Source organism: Brassica napus, chromosome C1 (genome assembly GCF_020379485.1).
Source record: "Brassica napus cultivar Da-Ae chromosome C1, Da-Ae, whole genome shotgun sequence".
Taxonomy (NCBI): domain Eukaryota; kingdom Viridiplantae; phylum Streptophyta; class Magnoliopsida; order Brassicales; family Brassicaceae; genus Brassica; species Brassica napus.
In genome coordinates this window covers 22,363,899-22,378,147 of record NC_063444.1, presented here as the reverse complement: position 1 = coordinate 22,378,147, position 14,249 = coordinate 22,363,899, and the positions used below count along the sequence as shown (strand labels likewise).

The following is a 14,249-nucleotide window of genomic DNA, read 5'->3' as shown; positions in this document are numbered from 1 at the left end:
TTTCAACCAATAGAAAAATAAATTACTGAATAAAACTAATAAATTTTGCATTGAAAATCGAAAACGACACTTATTTTGTAATGAAAAAAATTCTCTACAACGACACTTATTCAGAAACGGATGGAGTATATTTTTATAAAGTGTGAGCATACCATCAATATTTTCATTATCAGTTAAAATACAATACCATTGGAAAATAACTATCATTAGAATTATTATTATTAAACAATAAAATCAATTTTAACATCATACATCTTTCTATTATTAATACTAAATCATTTAAGTACTACTATACAACACTGTAATACCAGTAGAACTGTTAAACATAGTTTTACTAATAGTTCTAATAAAACTATTTTGTCTCAGTAATACTAGTACTCTTAAAAATACCCAGAAATTTTCCTTTTACGAACTTATTTAATTTTTAGGACGATATTGTTTGATTAAACCAATACTATCATTTTCTATGACCATTTCAAATATATGTAGTAGGTAACCCATCTTTTTCTTTCTTCACAAAAGTGAAATAAACCCAATGCCCATAAAACACATTCAAAAAAATATTTTATCTCTCTAAATTTTCACTAAACCTTACATTATTTACATTATCTATCTCTATGATATACATCTTATTTTAATAATATTCCAGAAAAGATATCATCAAAATCAGACATAATAAACCCACCAACCAAAAAACAGTTTTAATTTTTATTTTCAATTTTTCAAAATACTCATCAAATCTTACGTTCTTTACTTTACCCTTGATGTCTACTTTATTGAATGATATTCCAGAATTTTTTTTTCAAAAACAGCCATAATAAACCCACCAATTCATAAACACTGTTTTAAAAATTATTTCCAGTCTCTCAAAATACACATCAAAATTTATATTTTTACTTTACCTATGATGTATACTTTGTTTTAATGATATTTCATAATTCTTTTTTCCAAAAACAGCCATAATAAACCCCGCCAACCCGTAAATACAGTTTTAAAAAATCATTTTCAGTCTCTCGAAATAGTCATCAGATCTTACAATCTTCTTATCACTCATGATGTAAAATTCATTATAATGATATTCTTGAACAAATTTCATCAAAAATAGATGTATATTACATATTCTTTAAAGCTTCAATTCATCCATCGAGGAAAGGATATACGATCTATAGAGAAAAAGAAAAAAAAAACTGAGCCCGACCTGAATTTTAATTGGTTGAGACTTGTTGTAGAATCAAACTGGTAATTGATTTATTAATAATTTATTTAATTTATGAATTGGTGAGGTAAAAAAAAATATTAAACAATTAGAGTGTAATTTAGGGATGACAAAGAGACAAGGTCAGTGAGAATAGAGAGAGAGGATAAAGAGAATAATTTTTTTCCAATAATATATTGAGCTAAGTTCTCTTTAAACCAGAGCATTTGATCCTCTACTTTTTTTTTCCCTGTAACACGATCCTCTTCTACTATATCATTAAATATCCAATACATACGTTGATAATTAATACCGCGTGACTTGCCACGCCTAATAAATATGAACGTTAAAAACGTATAGATCTAACCCAGATTCTAAAACGCGGCGAGTTGACCCGAGAACTCGGCGGTTAATCGCTTAGCGGTAGATCACCGTGGCGAGAAGGTGATAATCGGCAGGGCTTGGCGGTGAGCCGTATTATGCCCGTGTTATCCGTGGAAGTGATCAAATCCCCGTTTAGTTTTGCCAAAATCGATTTGGTCAATTCAAAAAAAGCTTGTTAATCTCAGATTTTCAAGTTCGAAATCACAGGTTTTGTGTTAGATATGCCATATGTATGTAAAACCCACAAGAAAAAACATGTGAAATGGTGAAATCGAAGAGAAAAATGTAAACGACATATATTAGGTTACAGGTTTCAGAGAAGAGAGGTTGAAGATAGGGATACAAACGTAATTTTCGTTCATTAAACTGAAAAAAAGAAAAAAAAAAAAGAAAAAGAGACACCAGACACGTTATCCCTTTCGATCTTGGGGGCAGCAAGAAAGTTTTAGTACACAGACCACCAAACCAGTTACAACATTAAGGTAAATTCACCATATATAAAATATATATATTTTTTTTTTTATAACGTTGATTTATTAATTTAACTTGAATGTAAATGATCATCATGGAGTAATACACTTAAGTACTGCGGTACATAATAATGAAAAGAAAATGCAACACCATCTTCAATTTGTTTTCCCAACAAATCTGCAACTTTATTTGCACTTCTTCTTGTCCATTGGAACTTAACATCCTCAAACTTTGCCGCCCACCATTGAATCTCTCTTCTCCAATTACAATATGCGAAGTGAAGTCTCTTCTTGTTAATGATATCTATCGCCTTCTGACAATCACTTTCTATAATAACCTTTCTATAACCCAAACTCCAGCAGTGTTGTAAAGCCATCAGTATAGCTTGTAGTTCACTTTCCAAAGCATCATTATTCACCCTCCCCCTCGCTTGAGCCGAACCTTTATAAGAACCATTAGCGTCCCTTATAACCCAACCAGCCGAGCTTTGATTTAGTAGTGGATTATAAGCTCCATTTGTATTACACTTAACCCACCCAATCATAGTTCTCTTCCAATGTAGACACTCAGGCAATTGATGGCTCTGTCTCCGTCTTGTATGAATCTCTTCAATCTTACTATCCAGTTGTTTCCATTCTTTTGCATCCTCTCGTGTATATCTCAATAATCCTCTCCAGAGAATTTCCTTTTGCTGGAATATTAACATGTTTCTACTCTTCCATAATCTCCATAGCAACCAGAAGGGCAAATCCTGCATGTGTGACAATCGAGTTAATAAGGAGCATTGCAAGCATGCATCAATTTTCTCTTCTAGCGTTGAACTCGGGTTGTTGATAATGAGATTAGAGATTCCGAATGTTCTCCATATCCTTTTCGCATAAGGGCATTCAAAGAAAATGTGATCCTCCATTTCTACTGCAGAGCAACATCTTCGACACTGATCATTTTGAGTTATGTGACGTCTCTTCAGGTTATTAGCAGTCGCTAAGCTCCTAGACAGAAGCCTCCACAGGAAATGTTTTAGCTTAGCAGGAGTTTTTGTTTTCCAAACCTTGTGTTTCAAAACTGCAGGTCCATGAGTTGGAGTTGTAGGTGTGTTGGACGGTAAGTGCGTACCTAGACAATATCCTGATTTCACTGTGTGAATACCATCTTCATTATAGTGCCAACCCAATAAGTCTTGTCGTGCCACTGAACTTATCTTTAGAGCTAGAATCTTATCCACATCCTCATCAATGATCACTTCCCACAGTTTTTGTTCATTCCATTGATCTCCAGTAGTGTTGAAATATTCTTTCACCTTTTCCTCTAACTGATACACTCCACGGGCTCTTGGTGGTCTAGGTGGGTGATCCGGTATCCATGGATCTGTCCACATATTAACCAGAGTTCCATCACCAATAATGTAACGCATTCCTTTACTAATAAGATCACGCCCATGTAGAATCGATTTCCAAGCATAAGAAGCTTTCTTTTTTAGCTTTGCATTCAGAATGTCCTCCTCAGGAAAATATCTCGCTTTCAGAATACGAGCCATCAGACAGTGAGGATGTTTCATAATTCCCCATACTTGTTTGCTTAGCAGAGCTTGATTAAAATTTTCCAAATCTTTAAAACCTAGACCTCCTTCTCTTTATGGCACACTTACTCTATCCCACGAATACCAGTGCAAGCCTTTCTTATCACCAGCTCCCCACCAAAATTTAGCTAAGACTGCATTGATCTCAGCACATACCTCTTTTGGTAACCGAAATATATTCATTGAGAAGATTGGCATCGCCACTGCAATAGCTTTCAATAGAACCTCCTTTCCACCTGTAGATAAGTACCTCTGTTTCCAGCTTTGTGTAACACATTTAACCTTATCTATAATATAGGCAAACATCTCAATTTTCTTGCTTCCCACTTGTTCTGGCAGTCCCAAGTACTTACCAATTCCTCCTTCATTAAATATTCCTAGCAAACACCTCATTTTTGTCTTAACCGTGGGGTTAACCTTAGTTCCAAAAGTAATCAAAGATTTGGAGAGATTGATTGCTTGGCCTAAAACTGCTTCGTAGATGCTAAATGTAGTCTTGAGCTTCTTTGCCGCCTTCTCATTAGCCAAGGAAAATAATAAAGAATCATCCGCAACAACAAATGATTGACCGTTGGTGCATTGTTTGATATTTTCACTCCTAAGAGTGATCTATCCAGCATTGCTCTTGTCATCAAATGTGATAGCACCTCTGCACACAGTATAAACAGATAAGGGGACAGAGGATCCCCTTGTCTCAGTCCACGAGCTGGCGTGATAAGACCCTCCGGAGATCCATTCACTAGCACCGAATATTTAACTGCAGTGACACAACTCATTATCCATCGAATCCATTTGCCGTCAAAACCCATAACCTTCATAGTCTCAGCTAAGAAATTCCACTCCAGTCTATCATATGCTTTAGTAATATCTGTCTTAACTGCCATGTAAGAAGAAGCATGTCTTTTCCTAGCTTTAAGACTGTGGAATACCTTATGAGCTATCACAATGTTGTCTGAAATCATTCTTCCCGGGATAAAAGCATTTTGATTCTCTGAGATGATATTACTCAGATGTTCCTTGAGCCGGTTGACTAAGACTTTAGTAATAATCTTATATGAGACGTTACAAAGTGCTATAGGTCTAAACTCTTTCATACCAGTGGGATGATATACCTTTGGTATCAAGCATATATTAGTATGACTGAGCTGATGATCCATCTCTCCTGTCTCAAAGAAACCCGTAATCTCCTTCATCACATCTTCTTTAATTTCCTCCCAATAACTGTGATAGAAAACCGCAGTAAACCCGTCAGGTCCTGGAGTCTTATGTGCACCAATATCCATTACAGCTCTATAGACTTCTTCCTCAGTAACCATTCTAGTCAGATCATGATTCATATTTGGAGTAACTCGTCTCTGAAAGTCGTGAAAAACCTTCTCATACATTTGTGGATTAACCCCTTCAGATATATACAGCTCATTAAAGTAGTTGATCGCCACTGTCGAAATCGCCTTATGACCTCTATGAATAACTCCCTGGTCATCTTGGATTACACTGATAGTATTTTTGATTCTTTTTCCTTTTGTGACAGCATGGAAATAACCTGTATTTCGATCTCCAGACCTTAACCAATTGATTCTGCTTTTTTGTTTCAAATAGATCTCTTCATCTATATAGGCTTGATTCAATTCCTGTATGATCTCTGACCTCCTTTCCTGGCTTGTTGTTGTAGATGTTACAGCTTGATCCAACAAGGCTCGCAGCATTCCTATTTTCTCCTCTGCATTATTCCTGTTATGTCTCTTCCATCGAGATATATGGGTTCTACATCTACTTAGTCGTTGAACTAAAGGTATTTGTAGAAGTTGAGCTTGCCCTATCCCTTTCCATCCTCTACGAACAGTATCTTCAAAACCATCTTTTGACATCATGCGGCTATCAAAACGAAAACACTTGCGCGGTTCTTCTTTCTCCACTGCGATGAAAGTTACCAGTGGTCGATGATCTGATTCCCCAATCTCCAAGAATTCTGTTTGAGAACCAGGAAACATCTCAAACCATTTAGTATTGGCCATTGTTCTGTCTAGACAACATTTAACAAGATGATTTCCTCTTTGTCCTGCCCATGAGAATATGTCCCCTACCGACTGAAGATCGACCAAATCACAAATCCTCATCATCTGTCAGAACTCCTGAAACGAGCTTTCTGATCGCCTTCTTCCACCATCTTTTTCATGGTTCCCTAATATCTCATTAAAGTCCCCAAGAAGAAACCAAGCCTGTTGTCTTCTGGTTAAGCTTAGTCTTGTTAGTCTTTCCCATAAGTAGTGTCTGAGAGGTGTCAGGATGCCCATACACGTAAGAGAAATAGTATTCCATTCCATTAAACACAAATTTACAATCGATAAGATGTGCAGACTGACTAACAACACTTAACTGAACCAAAGACTTGTGAAAAATAAGTAAACCATCTCCTACACCAACAGGTGAAACAATAACAGAAGAGGGGAATCCTAATTGAGCACCAACGTCTCGCACATAGTCGTCTTGCTGCTTGGTTTCTGACAAACACAGAATGTCCGGGAGATATTTGCGGTTTATCTCCTTAAGGCGTCGAACTGTTGAGTCTGTGCCTAGGCCTCGACAGTTCCAGCAGGCTGTCCTCATGGCGGAAGAGGTGGTTCAGGGCCCACCGCGCCTCTCACCGTGTTTGAATCGTTTTGTACAGTCCCATCATGAGTAACCTGTTCACCACTCGCCGCCTCATTGCTTTTCTTACGTTTGGACTTGGAAGAATCACTAGACTCGCCTCTTTCACCCCTAGAGAACTTCAATGTGTTCTCATTAGCACCAGACAACCAGCTCTTCCGCTTATGCCCCGATTCCTCCTCAACATCTTTAGGAAAACGTTGCCCATTTGGATAAAGAGGATTATACATCTCGTCTCGATCAACATCACTCGTGAACATGGTTTGCATTCCATTACCGCTCCAGAGTTGCTCATCATCTGCTTCCTCCTCCATGATCCTTATGTTCCTCTCATACTCTTCCTGCTCATGATCCTCTTCCTCAACCAACGGCTCTACATTTTCCTCCGCTGCCTCATTACCATCAGCCACCGCACCCTCATTAACTTCCTCATTTATTTCCTCAATGGCCACTCCTTGATTAGATACAATCTCAATGTCATCATCTTCTTCATCTCCATTATGAGCTCCATCGTCATTATCAGGCCCTCCATTCTGAATCAGACAGGCGCCTGAGTCATGAGTGATCAGACCACAAACTTCACAAAAACCACGAAAGCCTCTCGTATTGCAGCCTCAGTAGCGTGTTGACTCCTGGGACAAACTGAAAGTTCCTCTGAAACCGGAGAGGATGATTGACATTCCAATTCAATCTGACTCTGACATACTCTAGACGGCTCCCAATCTCCTCACTGTAATCCATCTGGATATACTCTCCCAAAAGTCTTGCTATGTTGACAATTACTTGTCGATTCATGTATTGCAGAGGAATTCCCCGGATTTGGATCCAGAAGGGAATGTAGTTAAGCATCTCCATGTCCATCAATGGTGTCCACCTCTGGAGCACAATCATACGATCCGCAAACGCCCACGGCCCCCTTCGGATCACCATATCCATTGATTCCTCGGAGGGGAAGACAAACTGGAAACGTCGGCCTTCAATGACACGTCCACGAACTAAACCTTCAAAGCCCCAGTTTCTTGGCATTGTAGCAAGGAGTGCTCGGAGATTCTGTCGTCGTGGCATCACCGGATGACCCACCAAGATGAATCGATTTTCTTCTTCGGCTTGACGCACCACCTCCGCCGGTAACACAAAAGGGAGATCTTCACTTCCCAAAGTTATATCTTGCATCGCTCTTCGAATATTATCAGCCATCAAGTTTTGAAAAATGAAAATCTCCAAAGATGGATTGCAAGAAGAGAAAGTATGAATCTATAATATCCCCAATTGATTGGGAACTTATAAAGTCTTTCCGACAATAACTGCCTCCATACCACTTCGTCACGATCCACAATCGTGGAGATAGTCAGCAACGTGGTCGAAATCTTAGAATTAACCACCCCATTGCTCAAGAATTCATCATCAACCACCCAAAGAGTGGCGAGAAATTTGAAAAAATCTAACCGTTTCGGTTTCGCCTTTTTTGTCGCCTTTCAGAGCATTTTTCGTATATATAATCCCCATATAATCTCTAATTATTCGATTCGGCGCTAGGTCCAGATCAAACGCACGCGTCACGTTTAACGCAATTTTGAACATGGGATCTAACCGGTTAATGAACTGACACGTGAATTCCCCAACTTACCGCCAATACAATACAAAACAAATCGAGAAAAATTAATGAATGAAAATATAAATAAATGATACGAAGTGGAAGAAAGTACAGATAAGGTAGACCCCGGTAACCTCCACCGTTTGTTTGGTTAACGGAGTTACATTATATCTATAGGAAGACAGTACGAGTTCTATAAATACCTCCACCGTTTGTTTAGTAACGGAGTTGCAATATATCCGTAAAGAAAGTACGAATAAATACCTCACATCGTCTTCTTCATCCACTTTTGTTCTCTAGCTATTATACAGTTCGCATCAAATCAAAATTAGAGTTACAGATTCTCCGCTAAGGTGTGTGTATCTCTCTCTCTCTCTCTCTCTCTCTCTCTCTCTCCATCTTCTCCCTTTCTCTTACGCTATTAGGTCTAATTGATTGATTTTTCGTGCAATTTATCTAATTCCGATTAGATCTGAAACGAAATCGATTCGATCTGGGAACATAATGTGAGAGATTGTAGATTGCACATCGTATTCTAACCTTGTTATGATGCAGAGTGTGAAGACGGTGTTGTTCAGAGATTTGAGATCACACAACGATGGAGGTATTTGGAAAATCTTCAGCCAATGTTATTTACTTGTCTGCGATACTGGGCCGTCGTGACGGACCCGACCCGAGTCACAAATGTGACTGCAAATGCGAGAACGAGAACGTTTGTGGGAACATGTACCGTTGCAAGCTAACCGGGTTAACCCACGTCTGTGACAAGAACTGCAACCAAAGGATCCTTTATGATAACCATACCTCTTTGTGCCGAGCTAGTGGCCGGATGTTCCCGCTCTCCTCGGCTGAGGAACAGGCGGTTAGAGGTGTCCGTAGGAAGCTTGATGATGAGAGTCAGCCCTCTGAGAGCTTCGTTAAGCGTCGTCGGCGTGATGCTCACTTTCATTCTTCTCCTTTCGAGAGGTCTTTCGGTGTTGTTAGCCCGATCTGCAGCCGAGCTGGGGATGGAATGGATATGAACTAGAAGAGGCTTTTCTTTTATCTGCTCACCTAGAATAATAACACTGCACAATAAGAGACGTTATTCATGTGCTTTTCCAGGGACACTGGGTTGTAGCTCCCTGTCTGATGAAGCATTTTATCTTAGTGTTGTTGAACTTTATGTAGTAGTTATAACTTAGGAGAGACTTTGTGATTCTGCTACTCTGTTCTGGACTTTCTTCTTTTAATATAACTAGGTTAAGTAGAATAATAACCCACTTGTTTCTGTCTTATATTCGCAGTTTGTCCTTGTGTTTGTATACAGGGTAGAGGCAGCCTTTCTTTGGTTGTGTATCTTGTTTTGGTTTGTTCTTAACTGTTACAAGATAGCATTGGTGATTCCTGATAAGTTTATTACGACAGGTTCTTCAAGATGAAGAATCGTTTTGGTTTGTTATCCTGCAGAATATTCTTTTGTCCTTTTGATGGAGACATGATTGATTACAACCTATACTTTGTTTAAGATCAAGTTTCTTCTTTTACATGATTGATGAGCCCTACAAGTCCTGAATTCTTTTATGTGCGTGCAGGTTTCATAGTGTTGTCATGCAGGACAGCTAAATTGTCATTACTCTCTTTACAATGAATCAATTATTTTGACTGATATGTTTCTCAAATTTCAAGTGTTTTGAGGGGTAAGTCTAACAATTGGAAGCTTCCTTGTAGGTACATTTATGATCTCAACAGGCAACTAGGGGGAGAGGAAGGACGGGTATAGAAGAAAGATAATACATTAGCTAATGACATAGACTACATGGTAATTTTGCATTCGATAAACTGTGGCAAATGTCAAATTATTTTCTTTGGTTTGTTTATGCTGCAAGTTTTTTTGGCCTCTGTATCACCCAGTCATTTTTTTTTTTCATTCTCTCTTCATGTGTCTGAGGATCTGTTTTTTTCCAACATCTCCCAAACTTTAGTTTGTTGATTAAGATAACAAGTATTGACATCTTACGTCAACGGATTTGGACATTTTACATCTTACATCTTGGCGAGAGAACGAGGTCCTGGTATGTATTAGCATATACTAGCAATTACTGGTTCTTCATTTATTATATTATACTGAAGGTTTCATACTCGTTGGAATTTGAATTTAATGTTCTTAGTAGCTGAATACATAAAACTTTAGTTTTGGTTATAAAATCATTCCTTCAGACTAGTAAAATAGGCCAAAGGTCAACATTTTTTAATTCTATCACTAGTTGTTTTCATTGATAGCCTGATAAAAAAAGATTGCATATAGCCATGTTATATAGCTATACTAGGGGTATTCCGGCGCTAGGGTTCGCACTTGTACTCTTATTTGCTGTGGGCCTGTGGCTACTCTCTTGGTGATTAGTCTCTCCATCCTCAAAGCCCTCTCTGTCCTTGTGTTAACTGAAACTCATGTTAACATAGTGAAGTAAGTTACGGTGTCATGTTATAGATCATGGATGATCTGATTGGTTAGTACCTCGTTCTAAGTCACCAACATTAATGTCCTCAACTTGAACAGGAAGGATAGTGTCTTGGTTGTATTGTATGTCTTGCTGGGGGCTTTGCAACTTCTTCTTGCGCGGATGCTTCTTCGTTGCTGACGGGCAAGCCTCCCATTAGTTTCTGTGAATGTTATTCAAACCGGAAAAGTAAGTTCCAAAACGGTAGTTCTAACTTGTTAAATAATTCTCAGCATTAGGTGTGTTCGACCATTAAGACGATCTAATTCTGATATTCCTCCGAGCAAGGTGGCTGGTGTTAGGGGAAGATAACACTCTCTTAACCAGGGCTGGCGTTGATCAGATACTGGAGAAACAGAGAGCAAATGACATGATGAAGTTGAAAATTATAAATCTGTCTGAAATATTGTCGAGAGGAAAATCTAACATTCTGTCAGTTATGATAGGATTCTATTTAAAAAGTAATTGTGTACGTACAAAAAATCTGTTGAGAGTTTTGAGATATTAAAATCGCAGACAATTTAAACACAAATACTTTTATAAATTAAAATTAAAATTAACAACCAAAATTTTAACAGTAAAATAAAAATTAGACGTCTTTTGTTTTCTTTTTCTTTAAAGCTTTAGAGTCGTGCAACAAACTAATAAAATATTTAATTTTATACATTTTCTAAACAAAAATATCATTGACTATCTAATTAATCATAATTAAACCAACAGAAAAATAATATGCAAAATATAAAAGGTCATATAGTATAAAAATCAATAAATATTACATTGAACATTTAAGACCTCATGTAGTTTGTAACAAAAAAAAAATCTCTAACGTCATTTATTGAAAACGGAAGGACGTACGTAGTATCGATTTGAATAGTATCAACAGTCTAAACAAGCATGACTATAATTGTGAAATTTTTAAACTTGTGATAAGGATATTCTATTTTACTTTTACTTTTGTTTACATCAAAATCCTCCTGAGAGGTTTTGGATTTTCAAAAAAAATAAAAAATAAAACTAAAAGATGACATTGATCTTAGGATTCATAGCCATTTTATCAATCTACGAATTCGAAACTATGACTTCAAGAGAGGAGGAAGAGAGACGAGATATTTGGTCGACGAGGAAGAGTATACGAGATTAAAAAAATAAAAAATAAAATTAAAAGATGACATTGATCTTAGGATTCTTATCCATTTTATCAGTCTACGAATTCGAAACTATGACTTCAAGCGAGGAGGAAGAGAGACGAGATATTTGGTCGACGAGGAAGAGTATACGAGATTCATACTCACGCGCCTGATCTAGAGACTCTACCTCTAGCTCCGCCAGCTGCGAGCAGAGTCTCTCCTCAGCCTCTTCCGCCACCACCGTCCGCCGCCACAATTGAACCATCTCTTTCTTCATCTCCTCCATTTATCTCTCCAATTCTCCATTTCTCCTCCGTAGCTCCTCCACCTCGTCCGCCGCCACCGTCACGTAACCTCCTCCTCTTCCCATCAAGAGCATCTCCAAAAAAACTCTCTATTATAGAGTTTTGCAAACTCTATATTTGAAGTTTCAAGGTGTTCTTCTCCAAAAGCAAAACTTCAAATTTAACTTCAAAATTATTTATAATTTACACTATGCTCCTTATATTTGTCATAATTAATATAAATCCATAAAACTTTTGTAGATAACTAGCACATATATAAAATATTATAGTAATATTAATTAATAAAATATTACACTAAAATATAAAATTATAAATAGAAATACTTAATTAAATATTAAACTACAAGAAAAATACTACATTATTACATAAAATTATTTTAAAATGCTCCATTTTCGGTTATACAAAATTTGTTTGGAAAATATTTTAAAAGTTCTGAAGAAAATTTACTAGACTATTAGTGTTGATGTAATATTTAAATTTGCGTACTAATTATGTCTTCATGTATATATCTTCTTAAAAAAAAATTATTAAGTTTCTTTTGTAATATTCTTGTTGTCTAATTCTACTTTTAAAATATTATAAATCTTATTTTGATTTAAAAAAAAACTTCTATATGTAAAATTTTAATTTATAGAAATAAATTTGAAATATTTAAAGTATAAAAAAGTTTTAAAGATTAAAATTATGGATGAGAAAATATTTAAGAATCATAAATGTGATGTATAATTAATTATAAGAACAAAGATGCAAATAAAAAGATGAAACTTCAAATTTAGAGTCTTAAGAAATGAAACTTCAAATATGAAGTTTCACTTTTTAAAACTCTAAATTTGAAGTTTTGAAGTTTCTTTTTGGAGAGCAAAAAACTCTATATTTGAAGTTATAGAGTTTCTTTTGGAGATGCTCTAATTTCAGTTGCTAATTCTCCGTAGATTTTCTTCTTTTGTATAGAGAAAGCTATTTATTTTGGTGGTGTTATTACCTCTGTAGGTGTAGTAGTTCTGTCTGTGTGTTGATCCTTTTATCAAGAGCACCTCCAACCCCTAGCTATTTTCACTTCTATATGCTATAATAGAGGTAAAAGTGTTTCATCTCATCTCTATTTTCACCTCTAAAATAGAGATTTCTATTTTTTCCTCTATTTATAGAGAAAAAAATAGCATTCCTCTATTATAGAATCATACTTTTTTATTTTCAAAATAGTCTTTTAACTTTCAAATTTTTATATTTGTAACCAAAATAATTATATTTATAGAGAAATACAGCTTTTGTAGGAGTATAATAACATTTTTTATTTACATAATAGTCTTTTAACAAAACTTTAGTTTAAGAAAATTCATAAGTTTATGAAAATATTTTAAAAGTTAAAAATAAATAGGGTTAGTTATCAATTTTTATAAACAAAATGTATCTTTTGTAAAATTAAAATAGAATCTTTTGAAAATATTCCTTTATAGAGGCAGAAATAGAGAAATACGTTAGAGAGAAACTCATCTTTATTTTAGAGATGTTCTATTTTAGAGGTAAAAATAGGGGAATACATTGGAGATGGTCTAAGCCTCGTTTGCGTTTTGGTATATGGAATCGGGAGTGTCCAGGTTCAATGTACCCCGCGTTCTTGTTTTTGTTCAATATTTTGTTATGTCAAGTCGTTATCTATAGTCTCTCTTTGAAAAGTAGCCACACCTGGCGCATAGTATACATGACTATTCACACGTCTTTGCATGGAACATTTACGAACACTAGTTCATCCCAACGCTTTAAGCCATTTTATATGACGGGTGGCAGATATTTTCTCTAAATTACATTTACTTAAAAACAGGTTGTGAAAATCCTCTAAAGAAAATCCGGTTCTTTGGACAAAAGAACATACTGAAATAGTTCAAAAGATTAAAAAACATGTCTTAGAAATCCCATGTCTGCACATAGCAGATCCGGATTTAGAAAAAATCGTAGAAACATACGCTTCTGATTTAGGATATGGGGGTATTCTTAAAAAAAAAATTTAGATAGTCGCGAAAGTATTGTGCAATTTACGTCATCACACTGGAACGATACCCAAAAGAACTATTCTACTATCGAAAAGAAAATCCTGAGTATTGTTTTGTGTATACAAAAATTTCAAAGCGATCTTTTAAATAAAAAATTTCTTTTAAAAATTGATTGCAAAAGTGCTAAGGATGTTTTACAAAAGAATGTGAAAAACCTTGCATCAAAACAAATTTTTGCGCGATGGCAAGCGATTTTGAGTATTTTTTATTTTGAAATTGAATTTATAAAAGGAGATTCAAACTTTGTCCCAAATTTCTTGACACGATAATTTCTCCAAAGCAGGTACAATGCCTCCGAAGAAGATGATTGACAAAGGCAAGGAAATTTTCCTTGAACCAATCTCAGAAAAACCTGAACCTACAAACACTCATCCAAAAACAGAACCCTGGATCTCAGTAACAAAAAAGAGTGCT

General features: G+C 36.0%; 1 protein-coding gene and 1 pseudogene across 2 annotated transcripts; one reads left to right on the top strand and one right to left on the bottom strand.

The window, feature by feature from the left end:
• Positions 1 to 8,002: 8,002 nt before the first annotated feature.
• On the top strand, positions 8,003 to 10,884 carry LOC106432086. Of its 2 annotated transcripts, XR_002662019.2 has the most exons (4): positions 8,003 to 8,225; positions 8,428 to 9,673; positions 10,412 to 10,541; positions 10,641 to 10,884. XR_002662019.2 is itself a non-coding variant. In XM_048744354.1 (2 exons), exon 2 carries the CDS (start codon positions 8,471 to 8,473, stop codon positions 8,897 to 8,899), a length of 429 nt encoding a protein of 142 aa, XP_048600311.1. In that variant the 5' UTR covers positions 8,003 to 8,225; positions 8,428 to 8,470; the 3' UTR covers positions 8,900 to 10,884. The 2 variants fall into 2 exon arrangements, 1 of the variants encoding a protein (XP_048600311.1); XM_048744354.1 differs by having other exon boundaries at positions 8,428 to 10,884.
• LOC106432084 lies at positions 9,216 to 11,900 on the bottom strand (annotated as a pseudogene).
• Positions 11,901 to 14,249: the final 2,349 nt, after the last annotated feature.

What these genes read in the sequence shown, in the direction of transcription:
- LOC106432086 (XM_048744354.1), top strand. Translation starts at nt 8,471, where the DNA reads ATGGAGGTATTTGGAAAATCTTCAGCCAATGTTATTTACTTGTCTGCG.